Raw genomic sequence first — 15023 nt, forward strand, 5'->3', positions numbered from 1 at the left:
GGAGGGCGAGAGAGGGACATGAAAAGGCCTTGGCGAGTAGGGTTGAGGAGAAACCCAAGGCTTTTTTAACGTACCTGAAGAGCAGAAGGATGACGAGAGTAAGGGTAGGGACCGATCAGAGACAAAGGTGGGAAGATGTGCCTGGAAGCTGTGGAAGTGGGTGAGGTCCTCAATGAATACTTCAGTATTCATCAAAGAGAGGGGCCTTGATGACGCTGAGGACAGTGTTGGTAAGGTTAATGTTCTAGAGCATGTAGATATCAAGAGAGAGGATGTGTTGGAGCTGTTAGACAATATTGGGACAGATAAGTCCCCGGGGCCCGATGGAATATTCCCCAGGCTGCTCCGTGAGGCGAGGGAGGAGATTGCTGAGCCTTTGGCTAGGATCTTTGAGTCCTCGTTGTCCACGGGAATGGTACTGGAGGATTGGAGGGTGGCAAATGTTGTCCCCTTATTCAAAAAAGGTAGTAGGGATAGTCCAGGGAATTATAGATCAGTGAGCCTTACATCTGTGGTGGGCAAGCTGTTGGGAAGGATTCTAAGAGAAAGGATCTATGAGCATTTAGAGAATCTGGACTGATTAGGGACAGCCAGCATGGCTTTCTGAAGCTCATGTCTCATAAGCCTGATAGAGTTCTTTGAGGAGGTGACAGGAAGATTGATGAGGGTAGTGCAGTAGATGTGGTCTACATGGATTTTAGTAAGGTGTTTGATAAGGTTCCACATGGTAGGCTTCTTCAGAAGGTCAGAGGGCATGGGATCCAGGGAGGCTTGGCCGTGTGGATTCAGAATTGGCTTGCCTGTAGAAGGCAGAGGGTTGTGGTGGAGGGAGTGCATTCAGATTGGAGGGCTGTGACTAGCGGTGCCCCACAAGGATCGGTTCTGGGACCTCTACTTTTTGTGATATTATTAATGACTTGGATGAGGGGGCAGAAGGGTGGGTTGGCAAGTTTGCAGATGACACAAAGGTCGGTGGTGTTGTGGATAGTGTGGAGGGCTGTCGGAGATTGCAGAGGGATATTGATAGGATGCAGAGCTGGGCTGACAAGTGGCAGATGGCGTTCAATCCGGAGAAGTGTGAGGTGGTACACTTTGGAAGGACAAACTCTAAGGTGGAGTACAAGGTTAATGGCAGGATTCTGGGTAGTGTGAAGGAGCAGAGGGATCTGGGGGTTCATATCCACAGATCACTGAAAGTTGCCTCACAGGTGGATAGGGTAGTTAAGAAAGCTTATGGGAATGTTAGCTTTCATAAGTTGTGGGATCGAGTTTAAGAGCCACGAGGTAAAGATGCAGCTCTACAAAACTCTGGTCAGACCACACTTGAGTACTGTGTCCAGTTCTGGTTGCCTCATTATAGGAAGGATGTGGAGGCATTGGAAAGGGTGCTGCCTGGTTTGGAGAGCATGGACTATGAGGAGAGACTAAGGGAGCTAGGGCTTTACTCTTTGGAGAGGAGGAGGATGAGAGGAGACATGATAGAGGTGTACAAAATGTTAAGAGGAATAAATAGAGTGGACAGCCAGCGCCTCTTCCCAGGGCACCAGTGCTCTATACAAGAGGGCACGGCTTTAAAGTAATGGGTGGGAAGTTCAAGGGAGATATCAGAGGGAGGTTTTTTACCCGGAGAGTGGTTGGGGCGGGGAATGCGCTGCCTGGGGCGGTGGTGGAGGCAGGTACATTGGTCAAATTCAAGGGATTACTGGATAAGCATATGGAGGAATTTAAAGTAGAGGGATATGTGGGAGGAAGGGGTTAGATAGTCTTAGGCGAGGTTTAAAGGTCGGCACAACACTGTGGGCCGAAGGGCCTGTATTGTGCTGCACTGTCATCCAGCCCCAACTTTGAATTTCGCGCCAGTTTCTTCCAAGACGCGCCTGCGCGGTGGGGTGGGAGCCGGCGGGGAGCGACGGCCGGCCGCGCCTGCGCTGTGGGGTGGGAGCCGGCGGGGAGCGGTGGCCGCGCCTGCGCGGTGGGGTGGGAGCCGGCGGGGAGCGACGGCCGGCCGCGCCTGCGCTGTGGGGTGGGAGCCGGCGGGGAGCGGTGGCCGCGCCTGCGCGGTGGGGTGGGAGCCGGCGGGGAGCGGTGGCCGCGCCTGCGCGGTGGGGTGGGAGCCGGCGGGGAGCGGTGGCCGCGCCTGCGCGGTGGGGTGGGAGCCGGCGGGGAGCGGTGGCCGCGCCTGCGCGGTGGGGTGGGAGCCGGCGGGCGCGATGTCCTGGGCGGCGGCGGTGCTGCAGCTGCTGAGGGGAATGAACTCGTTCCACACGCAGGGTTGTGCCCCCCCCCCGGCTTCACCCCCCCCCACAGACCCCACCGGCTTCACCCCCCCCCACCAGCCCCCCCTTCCACCCCCCCACAGACCGGCTTCACCCCCCCCACCAGCCCCCCCCCCCCACAGCCCCCCTTCCCCCCCCCCCACAGACCCCACCGGCTTCAGCCCCCCCTTCCACCCCCCCACAGACCGGCTTCACCCCCCCCCACCAGCCCCCCCCCACAGCCCCCCTTCCCCCCCCCACAGACCCCCCCGGCTTCACCCCCCCCCCACAGACTTCCCCGGCCCCCCCTTCCACCCCACAGGCCGTCCCCCACCCCCACAGCCCCCCCCCCGGCTTAACCACCCTCCCCCCCCCGCCCCACAGCCCCCTCTTCCCCCCGGCCCTGGCTTCACCCCCCCACCCCCCCCGGCTTCACCCCCCCCCACCCCCGGCCCTGGCTTAACCCCCGCCCCCCCCACGCCCGGCTAATGGCTGCAAAACCATGGCGTGGAGCGGGGCTCTTGCAGTGAGGGAGCGCCGCGGGAGGGGAGGGGCGGTGAGGAGGGAGGGAGCGCCGCGGGAGGGGAGGGGGCGAGGAGGGAGGGAGGGAGCGCCGCGGGAGGGGAGGGGGCGAGGAGGGAGGGAGGGAGCGCCGCAGGAAGGGAGGGGCAAGGAGGGAGGGAGTGCCATGGGAGGAGGGGAGGGGGCGAGGAGGGAGGGACCGCTGCGGGAGGGCAGGGGGTGGCGAGAAGGGTCCAAACCATGCCACTAACCTCCCTCCCCCTCTTCTTCCACCCCCCCCCCCCCCCCACAGGCTCCTCCAAGGCCTCCTGCAAACCCTTCCATGTGTGCGGCCAGGCGGTGGGGGTGGTGCCGCCCCGGGTCACCGCCCTCCTTCCCCGCCACCCCGACGTCTTCCAGCTGAGCGAGTGCGAGCCGGTGCAGCTGTGTGCCGGGATGAGCACGTACGAGGAGCGATCCCACGCCCTCCGCCGCGTCCTGGACCAGTGGAGGCAGCTGGAGCTCTTCGACTGCCTGCGGGGCTGGAGGGACGAGGTGAGCTCGCTCGGAGCCTCCGGACCCGGGGGAACCCAGTCCGTGCCTGTGCTGGCAAACGTCGTGGCCGCAAGGGGTTTGCTTCAATCAGAGTGTAAAACAAACTGCAAAAGGTTGTCACGGGTGGAGACGGGTCCAACTGCCCCCACGTCGACCAAGATGCCTTCCGTCCTCCTAAACTCTACGGCAGAGTACAAAGTTAATGGCAGGATTCTGGGCAGTGTGGAGGAGCAGAGGGATCTGGGGGTTCATATCCACAGATCACTGGAAGTTGCCACACGGGTGGATAGGGTAGTTAAGAAAGCTTATGGGATGTTGGCTTTCATAAGTTGTGGGATCGAGCTTAAGAGCCGCAAGGTAATGATGCAGCTCTAGAAAACTCTGGTTAGACCACACTTGGAGTACTGCGTCCAGTTCTGGTCGCCTCATTATAGGAAGGATGTGGGAGAGTTGGAAAGGGTGCAGAGGAGATTTACCAGGATGCTGCCTGGTTTAGAGAGTGTGCATTATGAGGAGAGACTGAGGGCTTTACTCTTTGGAGAGGAGGAGGATGAGAGGAGACGTGATAGAGGTGCACAAAATATTAAGAGGAATAGATAGAGTAGACAGCCAGCACCTCTTTCCCAGGGCACCAATGCTCAATACAAGAGGGCACGGCTTTAAAGTAATGGGTGGGAAGTTCAAGGGAGATATCAGAGGAAGGTTTTTTACCCAGAGAGTGGTTGGGGCGGGGAACGCGCTGCCTGGGACGGTGGGTTGTCCTTCACACTTCTCCGGATTGAACTCCATCGGCCACTTCTCAGCCCAGCTCTGCATCCTACCAATGTCCCCTCTGCAATCTTCGAAGGTTATTCGAAAGTTCTAAATAAAGTTATTTCGAACATAGGGCGGCACACGGCGCAGGAACAGGCCTTCGGCCCACCGTGTCTGTGCTGTACGCAATGCCAATCCAAATTTAAGCTCGATCCGTATTCCACCATTCCCTGTGTATGTGTCTGTTAAACCCCTCCATTGTATCTGCCTCCACCCCCACGCCTGGCAGCACATTCCAGGCACCCACTGCTCTCTGTGTGAAACAAAACTTGCCCCCCACATTTCCTTCAAACTTACCCCCCTCGCCTTACCCCTCCTCTAGTATTTGACATTTCTACCCTGGGGTAGAAATGTCTTCCCATCTCTGCCTCTCGTAACTTTATAAACTTCTGTCAGGTCTCCCCTCTTGGGGGTACTCGTGCAGAATACCTTAAAGGTTAACCACCAGGTCGAGAAAGCAAATGCTATGTTGGCAGTCATTTCGAGAGGTATAGTGTATAAAAGTAAGGAAGTGTTGATGAGGCTCTACGGGGCACTAGTGAGGCCTCATTTGGAATACTGTGTGCAGTTTTGGGCGCCATATCTTAGGAAGGATGTGCTGATGCTGGAGAGGGTTCAGAGGAGATTTATGAGGATGACTCCTGGAATGAAAGGGCTGACATACGAGGAGCATTTGTCGGCTCTTGGACTACACTCACTGGAGTACAGAAGAATGAGAGGGGACCTCACAGAGACATTTAAAATGTTGAAAGGACTGGACAGAGTAGATGTGGCTAAGCTGTTTCCCTTGGTGGGTGAGTCCGGGACCAGAGGGCACAGTCAGAATTAGAAGGTACAGGTTTAAAATAGAGATGAGGAGAAATTTCTTTAGCCGGAGGGTGGTGAATTTGTGGAATTCCTTGCCAGGTACAGCAGTGGAGGCCAGATCATTGGAGGAGTTTAAGGAGGAGATAGATAGGTATCTAAATAGTCGGGGTATCAGGGATATGGGGATAAGGCCGGAAATTGGGGTTAGGTTTTTTTTGCCCACAAGAAATTTCTCATTTCTTTTCCTTTTTTCCTTTTCTTTGGAGCAGACTCGATGGGCCAAATGGCCTACTTCCGCTCCCTTGTCTTGTGATCTCAGCCTCCGCTGCTCCAGAGAAAACATAGAAACATAGAAAACCTACAGTACGTACAGGCCCTTCAGCCCACAAAGCTGTGCCGAACGTGTCCCTACCTTAGAAATTACTAGACTTACCCATAGCCCTCTATTTTTCTCAGCTCCATGTACCCATCCAAAAGTCTCTTAAAAGACCCTATCGTATCCGCCTCCACCACCGTTGCCGGCAGCCCATTCTCTGAGTAAAAAACTTACCTCTGACATCTCCTCTGTACCTACTCCCCAGCACCTTAAACCTGTGTCCTCTTGTGGCAACCATTTCAGCCCTGGGGAAAAGCCTCTGACTATCCACACGATCAATGCCTCTCATCATCTTATACACCTCTATCAGGTCCCCCCTCATCCTCCGTCTCTCCAAGGAGAAAAGGCCGAGTTCCCTCAACCTGCTTTCATAAGGCATGCTCCCCAATCCAGGCAGCATCCTTGTAAATCTCTGCACCCTTCAACCCAAGTCTGTTGGACCTCTCCCTATAGCTCACGCTCTCTAATCCAGGCAACATCCCGGTGAACCTCTCCCACACCCTCTCCAAAGCCTCCGCACCCTTCCCGTAACGGGGGCGACCAGAACCGGCATGAATTGCGTGTAGTGTCGCGGAGAGATGCAGCATGGAAACTGGCCCTTCGGCCCGCAGGGTCTGTACTGACTGTCAACCCACCCAGTTGCACTGAACCCGTTGTATTCTCCCCACATCCCCTTCATCTCCCCCTAGATTCTACCACACACACACACACACACACACACACACACACACACACACACACACACACACACACACACACACACACACACACACACACACACACACACACACACACACACACACACACACACACACACACACACACACACACTGGGGGCAATCACTTGCTGCGTGAGAGCTCCCCCTCAGATTCCCCCCTTAAACCTCCTCCCATCGAGTGTAAGGAGTTGGGACGTTACATTGCAGTTGTATAAGACATTGGTAAGAACTGCACTTGAAGTACTGTGGCATTGGTTTATTATTGTCACTTGTACCGAGGTCCAGTGAAAAACTTGTCCTGCATACTGATCGTACAGGTCCATTCATTACACAGTGCAGTTACATTGGGTTAGTACAGAGTGCATTGATATAGTACAGGTAAAAACAATAACAGTACAGAGTAAAGCGTCACAGCTACAGAGAAAGTGCAGTGCAATAAGGTGCAAGGTCACAACAAGGTAGATCGTGAGGTTAGAGTCCATCTCATCATATGAGGTTCAATAGTCGTTCAATAGAACCGTTCAATAGTCTTATCACAGTGGGGTAGAAGCTGTCCTTGAGCCTGGTGGTACGTGCCCTCAGGCTCCTGTATCTTCTACTCGATGGGAGAGGGGAGAAGAGAGAATGTCCCGGGTGGGTGGGGTCTTTGATTATGCCGGCTGCTTCACCAAGACAGCGAGAGGTAAAGTCCAAGGAGGGGAGGCTGGTGTCCGTGACGCACTGGGCTGTGTCCACAACTCTCTGCAGTTTCTTGCGGTCCTGGGCAGAGCAGTTGCCGTACCGAGCCGTGATGCATCCAGATAGGATGCTTTCTGTGGTGCATCGGTAAAAGTTGGTGAGGGTCAAAGGGGACAAACCGAATTTCTTTAGCCTCCTGAGGAAGTAGAGGCGCTGGTGAGCTTTCTTGGCCGTGGCATCTATGTGATTTGGCCAGGACAGGCTGTTGGTGATGTTCACTCCCAGGAACTTGAAGCTCTCAACCCTCTCGACCTCAGCACCGTTGATGTGGACAGGTGCATGTACACCGCCCCCTTTCCTGAAGTCAATGACCAGCTCTTTTGCTGACATTGAGGGAAAGGTTGTTGTCATGACACCATGTCACTAAGCGCTCTATCTCCTTCCTGTACTCCAACTCATCGCTGTTTGAGATATGGCCTACAACGGTGGGATCATCTGCAAACGTAGCTGGAGTTAGAGCAGAATCTGGCCACACAGTCGTGAGTGTATAGGGGCCTGAAGATGCAGCCTTGTGGGGCACCAGTGTTGAGAATAACCGTGCCAGGGCTATTGCTGCCTGTCCTCACTGATTGCAGTCTGCTGGTTGGAAACTTGTGTTCGGTTTTGGTCGCCCTGGTCACAAGACACAGGAGCAGAAGCCAGCCATTCAGCCCATCGCATCTGCACCGCTACCTCACTGTGAGCTAAACTATTTTCTCATCTAGCCCCAATTCCCGGCCTTTTCCCCACATCCCTTGATACCCTGACTAATTAGATACCTCTTTAAACACCCCCAATGATCAGCCCTCCACAGCTGTACGTGACAGCGAATTCCATAAATCCACGACCCTCTGGCTAAAGACATTTCTCGTCATTTCCGTTCTAAATGGATACCCTCTAATTCTAAGACTGCCCTCTAGTCCTGGACTCACCTACCAAGGGAAACAGCTTGGCCACATCTACTCTGTCCAGTCCTTTCAATGTCTCTATGAGGTTCCCTCTCATTCTTCTGTACTCCAGTGAGTGCAGTCCAAGAGCTGACAAACGCTCCTTGTGTGTCAGCCCTTTCATTCTGGGCATCGTCTGCTATGGGAAAGCTGTCAGTGAACTGGAAAGAGTGGATAAAAGATGGGTATTGGTTTATTATTGTCACTTGTACCGAGGTACAGTCAAAAACTTGTCTCGGATATTGCCGGGACTCGGGGGAGAGGTTGGGCAGGCAAGGACTTTATTCCTTGGAGCGGAGGAGACTGAGGGGTGACCTTACAGAGGTGTATAAAACCAGTAGGGGCAGAGAGAGGGCAAATGCACACAGTCTTTTCCCCCAGGGTTAGGGAATCAAGAACTAGAGGGCATGGGTTTAAGGGGAGAGATTTAATAGAAATGTTTTAACAGAGAGAATGGTCCATACGTGGAACGAGCTGTCAGAGGAATTGGTTGAAGCAGCTACAATAACGACCTTCAAAAGACTTCAAGGTCTCACAGCGCCGGGTTGGAGAGGGGCGAGGGAGCCCCCTCCCTACCTCCCACCCTACCTCGGCCGAAGAACCAGTGTCCCTCCCGCGCTGGGAAACACTTGGAAGACGTGGGGAGGGGAGGGGAGCAGGGAGCCCGTCACCAGGGCTGGAGCTGTGCTGCGGTGTGTGTGTGTGAGCGCGGGAGGGAACCGAGACACACGAGACGGCAGGCGCTGGGAACCGGAGCAACGAAACGATCTGCTGGAGGAACTTGGCAGGTCGGGCGGTGTCTGTGGGGGAGGGTCCTGATGCAGGGACTCGACCGGAAAGGTTGATGATCCCGCCTGCTCCCCACGGACGCCCAGGACCCTCCAGCTGTCTGGGTGTTGCTCGGCCTTCCTTGACTTGTACAAACCGTGGGACTTACTGCACCGCAGGAGGCCACTCCAATTACGGGAGGGGCGGCGAGGAGGGAGGGAGTGCCGCGGGAGGGGCGGCGAGGAGCCCCCACCCCCTGACGCTAGTCTGTGTGCTCTGCTCGCAGAATTACGAGGTGATGCCGAGGTTCTGTGACCCACCCCTGATGCACGTGGAGCGCTCGGCAGCCAGTGAGTATCCGGCGGGCTGGGGCTGGGGAGGGGGCGGTCTCCCAGCACTGGGGTGGTGTGTCTGTGTCTCTCGCTGTGTTCATGTGCAATCACAGTTGTGTTTGTCTGTATCCCTGTGCGTGTGTCGCTCTGTGCGTGTGTCGCTCTGTGCGTGTGTCGCTCTGTGCGTGTCCCTGTGCGTGTGTCGCTCTGTGTGTCCCTGTGCGTGTGTCCCTGTGCGTGTGTCCCTGTGCGTGTGTCGCTCTGTGCGTGTCCCCCTGTGCGTGTCCCCCTGTGCGTGTGTCCCTGTGCGTGTGTCCCTGTGCGTGTGTCGCTCTGTGCGTGTCCCCCTGTGCGTGTGTCCCTGTGCGTGTGTCGCTCTGTGCGTGTGTCGCTCTGTGTGTGTCCCTGTGCGTGTGTCCCTGTGCGTGTGTCGCTCTGTGCGTGTCCCTGTGCATGTGTCGCTCTGTGCGTGTCCCTGTGCGTGTGTCGCTCTGTGCGTGTGTCGCTCTGTGTGTGTCTCTGTGTGTGTGTCTCTCTCTCTCTGTCTGCCTGTCTCTCTCACTGTGTTCGTATGCGATCACGGTTGTGTGTGTGTGTGTGTGTGTGCATATACACACTCACATTACAGGAGTGCATTCCTGCCCATGCATGTGCGTGCCTCTGCATTGGTGCATGTGCACAGGCCAGCACGCGTGTGCATTTCCACATTAGCGAGCGCGTGTTGTGTGTGTTGCCGTGTGCGGGTGGATTGTGTGTGGGGGGGGTGGGGGGTGGGGGGGGGGGGGGGGGGGGGGGGCGGAGGAGTGAGATTGACCCACCCCACCACCCCCCCCCCCCGTTCCCTCTGAATCTGCCCTCAGGTTTGTTCGGGATCAAGACTTACGGGGTTCATGTGAACGGATACGTCCGCCTCGAGGACGGGGGGCTGGCCATGTGGATCGGCAGGCGGGCCCACTCCAAGCAGACCTTCCCGGGAATGCTGGACAATCTGGTAAATCCCTCCCCCCCCCCCTCCCCCACCCCCCGGGAACACCGTCCGGATTCACTGGGTCCCCAGGGCGGTGGCTTCACCATCGCTGCCATTGTACAACCCGGTCACAGCAGAGAGCCGGTCTACCTGTCGGTGAAATTACCCTCCCAGCCCGTTGGTGCCGTTCCCCCGGGTCCGCGGGGTGCTCTGTGGGTGCCGTTCCCCCCGGGTCCCCTGGGGTGCCCTGACGTTTCTGTTATCCTGGGTCCCCGGGATGCCCTGTTGTCGCCGTCCCTGCCCCGGTGCCCGCCGTTTCTGACCTCTCCGCCCCCCGGCTGCAGGCAGCGGGCGGACTCTCGGCCGGTCTGGGCGTGAAGGAGACGGCGGTGAAGGAGTGCGCCGAGGAGGCTTCCATCCCGGAGTGTGTGGCCGCCATGGCCGTGCCGGCCGGCAGTGTCAGGTGAGGGTGCACGGGCCGCTTCAATACCTCCCGTCCCGGGCGCCAAGGACACTCGGCCCCTCTAGCTGTGTTGGGGGAGCGCCTCTGGGGAGGTTGGGGAGGAGGCAATCCCAGAACAAGGGTGACCGGGACTTGGTGGGGCTTGGGCGTGATGCCGGAACCGAGGATCCGCTCGTTCCCACCTCCACCCCCCACCCACAGACTCTCCCCTTGGACCGCAGCTATACCTACGAGGACGAGAGAGGCATCTTCCCCGAGTGCCAGTTCGTCTACGACCTGGAGCTTCCCGCTGACCTGGTCCCGCGGGTGGGCGACGGCGAGATGTCGGGATTCTACCTCTGGCCTCTGGAGCAGGTGAGGGGTGTGGGGGTCTGCGGCCGGGAGGAGACGGTGTCCCGCGCGTACGCGGGGTGCGCGAGGCCGCGGCCACTCCGTGTGTCCGAAGGGGGCTGCCACTCGAGTTCTGGCCGCGCTTCAGCCCGACGCTGCTGATCTACAGCCACCCGGTGTGGCGGGGGGACGTTGTGGGGGGGGGGGGGTCTTTTCCTGGGCCCGGCCAAGCCGGCCGTCCACGGGTCCCAGCGGCCGAGGGTTCCGGCCGGTCCGCCTGCCTGCCCCGTCTCCCGTGCTTACGCGGGTGTCCTCGGAGAGGGAGCGCGCGGTCTCCGCGGGGCACCCTGGTTGAGTTCCGCGCTCGGTGGGATCACGTGTGTCACGGACGGTGAGAATGCGATTCTTCTCTGAAGTGGTGCGTTTCGCGGGTGATTAGTTTGCGTTGCTTTGCTGTAGTTGTGTAGACACTTTGTTTTCTTCTCTTTCTGTATCAGTTGTAGTGTAGTGACGCTGGTTGTCCTTTCGTAGAGCTTTTAGTTGTCGAGCTATGAACATTTATATTTAAAAAAGGGGTTTGCCGGGGTTGAGAACCCTCCCTCCACTGCAGTGGGGCACAGTGTTCCCCATTCTGCCTTCTACGACTGGTAGCTTCAGTCCTGACTTGTCTCGTGTTAAAGTGTTTGCCGCGATTGCTGTCGGCGTACAGAGGGATCTCGGGGTCCTCAAAGACGCAGGAGCAGAGTTAGGACATTCAGCCCATCGAGTCTGTTCTACCGTTCGATCGTGGCTGATTTTTCTCAACCCCCTTCTCCCTGCCCCCCCCCTTACCAAGTGACCTTGCACCTTATTGCACTGCACTTTCTCTGTAGCTGGGACACTTTACTCTGTACTGTTACTGTTTTTACCTGTACTACCTCAATGCACTCTGTACTGACCCAATGTAACTGCACTGTGTAATGAATTGACCTGTACCATCGGTTTGTAAGACAAGTTTTTCACTGGACCTCAGTACAAGTGACAATAATAAACCAATACCTTAAATACACCCAATGACTTGCCCTCCGTGGCAACGGATTCCACAGATTCACCACCCTCCGGCTGAAGAAATTCCCCCTCATCCCAGTTCTAAAGGGACGTTCCTTCATTCCGAGGCTGCGCCCTCGGATCCCGGACTCTCCCGCTGACGGAGACACCCTCCCCGCGTCCGCTCTATCCGGGCCTCTCGGTGTCCGGGAGGTTTCAGTGAGAAACCTTTGGAATGGCCCAAGTCCACAGCTCCCTGAAAGTGGCCGCACAGTCGGACAGGGCGGTGAAGAAGGCGTACGGCGCGCTTGCCTTCATCGGTCGGGGTGTCGAGGACACGAGTCGGGAAGTTGCGTTGCAGCTGTGTAAAACTTGGGTCAGGCCGCACTTGGGGCGCGTGCAGTTCTGGTCGCCCCGTTACAGGAAGGGCGTGGAGGCTTTGGAGAGGGTGCAGAAGAGGTTCACCAGGACGCTGCCTGGATTAGAGGGCGTGAGCTACAAGGAGAGGTCGGACAGCCTTGGGTTGTTTTCTCCAGAGCGCTGGAGGCTGAGGGGAGACCTGATAGAAGTTTAAAAAATTATGAGAGGCAGAGATAGGGTAGACAGCCAGAATCATTTCCCCAGGATCGGAATGACTAATGCTACAGGGAATGCATTTAAGGTGAGAAGGGGGAAGGTTTAAAGGTTTTTTTTTAAACACAGAGAGCGGTGGGTGTCTGGAACGGGCTGCCAGGGGTGGGGTGGAGGCATACGATAGAGGTGCTTAAGAGGCTGTTAAGATAGACACATGAGTGTGCAGGGATATGGATCATGTGCAGGCAGAAGGGATTTAGTTTAGTTTGGCGTTGTATTTGGCACAGATATCGTGAGGTCTGTACCTTGATGTTCCCCGACTTAGCTGCTGTGTTTAATTTCACCACTGCCAGATCCAAATGCTCTAATTGTGCTTCTTTGGATCCCAATTCCCTGGATCTTTTTTCGCCTTGCACCCCACCAACACCAAGGAACGTCCCCACAGCCAAGCCATCAGGAAAACTAGCTGCGTTATCATGCGTTGGGAGGGGGATCGAGGGCAAAGGGGAACAGGGTACACCTCAGTTACCCGGGGCACAGCTGGAGTTTTGTGGACAGAATGGGTCTCCTTTCACACAGAAGGATGGAAAGGCTTTGGGAGCAGTTCAGAGGAGGTTTGCCGGATCTCAGAAGAGCGAAAGGGGATTTGGTTGAAACACGCAAGATCCTGGGAGGTCTCGGATGTGGAGAGGGGTTTCCTCGTGTGAGAATCTACAACTACAGGGGAGGTGTCACTGTTTAAAATCTGAAGGGTCAACGGGTGACTTGGGGGTTTTCCCCGAGGGTGACAAGTCTGTGGAACTCGAAGCCGTGGAAGCTCTGAGTCTGCGAGTGTTTTTAAGGCAGAGGGAGAGTGACGTGGTGGTGGGGAGTGAACAGGATTCCAGAGCCCATGTTACAATCCGCTCGGCAGTGACCTGTTTGAGTGGCGCAAGTTCGAGGAGGCCAGTGAGCTATTCCTGCGCTTCCAAACATCTAGCGCCTGCAGGAAGGGGACCGTATCCTCTGCACTGTTGTCTAAATCCCTCTGAAATGTTGCATCTGATTCCAGCTCTCTGCCAACACCTTCCCTTATACGATGAGATGGGCTCTGAGCTCACAATCTACCTTGTTGTGACCTTGCACCTTACTGCACTGCACTTTCTCTGTAGCTGTGACACTTTACTCTGTACTGTTATTGTTTTTACCTGTACTACCTCAATGCACTCTGTACTAACCCAATGTAACTGCACTGTGTAATGAATTGACCTGTACCATCAGTTTGCAAGACAAGTTTTTCACTGGACCTCGGCACGACAATAATAAACCAACACCAAAACACTCTTTGTATCCCCTCTAAACCGCCCCCCTCCTGTTTCTGATACCCCTCCCATGGGGAAAACAAGATCCCATCTCCCTTTATCTGTGCCTCTCGTGATTACTGCTTTCCTAACGTGACTGCATGTATGTTACAAATACTTTAGACTGAGAGTCTTTAATTTACAACTTGCCTAAAGCTTTGTTCTTTTAAAGTGCTTTGTAGTCGAGAGGAAATTTTGGCTTCATTTGTGGGCTTCAAGCGGAAGGGATTTGGGTGAAAGATTTGACAGTGTTTGTTACGACGAAGTTTGCTTTATTGTAAGAGATGCTTTAACACACACTTCAACAAAACTCCTTTTAATCGGGCAGCCTCGGGACTTTATTGGCAGGTTTTCAAAACTGTTGGTTGTTTTTCCAGTTAATACTTTCAATTCACTTTTTGTTGGAGAAAGACATTGCACAGAAGTGCAATAAATTCTCCAGTGAACGCGGTGGAGTCTATAGGGAGCGTGTGAAATGCGGCCCCGGTGAGTCTCGAGGGAGCAGGGAACTGGTGAGCCAGGTCCTGGAATATCGGACTCCCAACGTGGAGAGGGGAGGCGTTAATTTAGAGTATTCAACACAGCAGCTGCCTCCGAGACAGTCCCAGAAGCGTCCTGTGTCTGTGGGTGGGTGCGGAGTGCACTGAACGGTCGGGTGGCGGTTCGGCGACCAGTGAGTGCAGAACGCCCAGGTCATTTGGCGCGAGGGCTGGACTCCAGCGGTGCGTTCCCGAGTCTTTCATTCCTCCCCTGCACTTGTCCTCCAGGTGAGAGAGGCCATCGCGGGCTCCGAGTTCAAACCCAACTGTGCCATGGTGGCCCTGGACTTCCTCATCCGCCACGGAGTCGTGCATGCCGACAGTGGTGAGTACGGGCGGGGGGGCTGAAATCGGCTTGCTCCGGGATGCGGACATGTCTCAGGAAGCTCGGGTGGGATTAGGGCCGGGGGTGCAAGGGTCCCGGCGGCGGATCGGTGGTCTGCCTGCTCTCCCCCTCACTGGGGGCATCTTGTGGATGTTGTCAGGGTGGGGGCGGTGAGGCTCGGTCATTGGGCAGTTCCCCCACCCCGCCACGGGGGGGGTGGGGAAGATTCAGTCGAGTCCGCACTGACCCCACGAGGGGCTGTGTGCGGCAGTGTACTCTCTGCTCCCTCCCCTCCCGCCCGCTCCCCCCTCAGTGAGCAGTGTCTGTGTTACAGAGCCGTACTACCAGCAGTTGGTCGAAGGTCTGCACAGGGAGCTCTGAGCCGGATTCAGCCGATGGACCCAGAACTCGGGGGCCGATCCCCCCGCGCCGAAGGCCCCGTCCTCCGTCCTGCTGCCCGACGGGACAGGATACCTGTGGTGCTGCATCCCCTCCTGGCTCCGGTCGCGCGGGAGATGAACTGTACGCTGGACACCGATCCGGGGGGGGTCTACGATTAAAGGGCTGCACAACCGCTCTCCCTGGCTCTCTTGTTTCCTCTGGTGGTTGGGGGGGGGGGGGGGGGGGGGGGGCGAGGGGTCAATCCAAAATTCTGATGAGGAGAGGTCTG

General features: G+C 56.4%; 1 protein-coding gene across 1 annotated transcript; it reads left to right on the top strand.

Annotated features, from left to right (window-relative positions):
• The first annotated feature begins 2199 nt into the window (after positions 1-2199).
• Positions 2200-14948, top strand: tpk2 (thiamin pyrophosphokinase 2). Its single transcript, XM_052009120.1, has 8 exons — positions 2200-2271; positions 3070-3311; positions 8745-8808; positions 9651-9781; positions 10102-10220; positions 10442-10574; positions 14257-14353; positions 14688-14948. Exons 1-8 carry the CDS (start codon positions 2211-2213, stop codon positions 14732-14734), a joined length of 894 nt encoding a protein of 297 aa, XP_051865080.1. The 5' UTR covers positions 2200-2210; the 3' UTR covers positions 14735-14948.
• Positions 14949-15023: the final 75 nt, after the last annotated feature.

This window comes from Pristis pectinata, chromosome 43, assembly GCF_009764475.1.
Source record: "Pristis pectinata isolate sPriPec2 chromosome 43, sPriPec2.1.pri, whole genome shotgun sequence".
NCBI classification, from domain to species: domain Eukaryota; kingdom Metazoa; phylum Chordata; class Chondrichthyes; order Rhinopristiformes; family Pristidae; genus Pristis; species Pristis pectinata.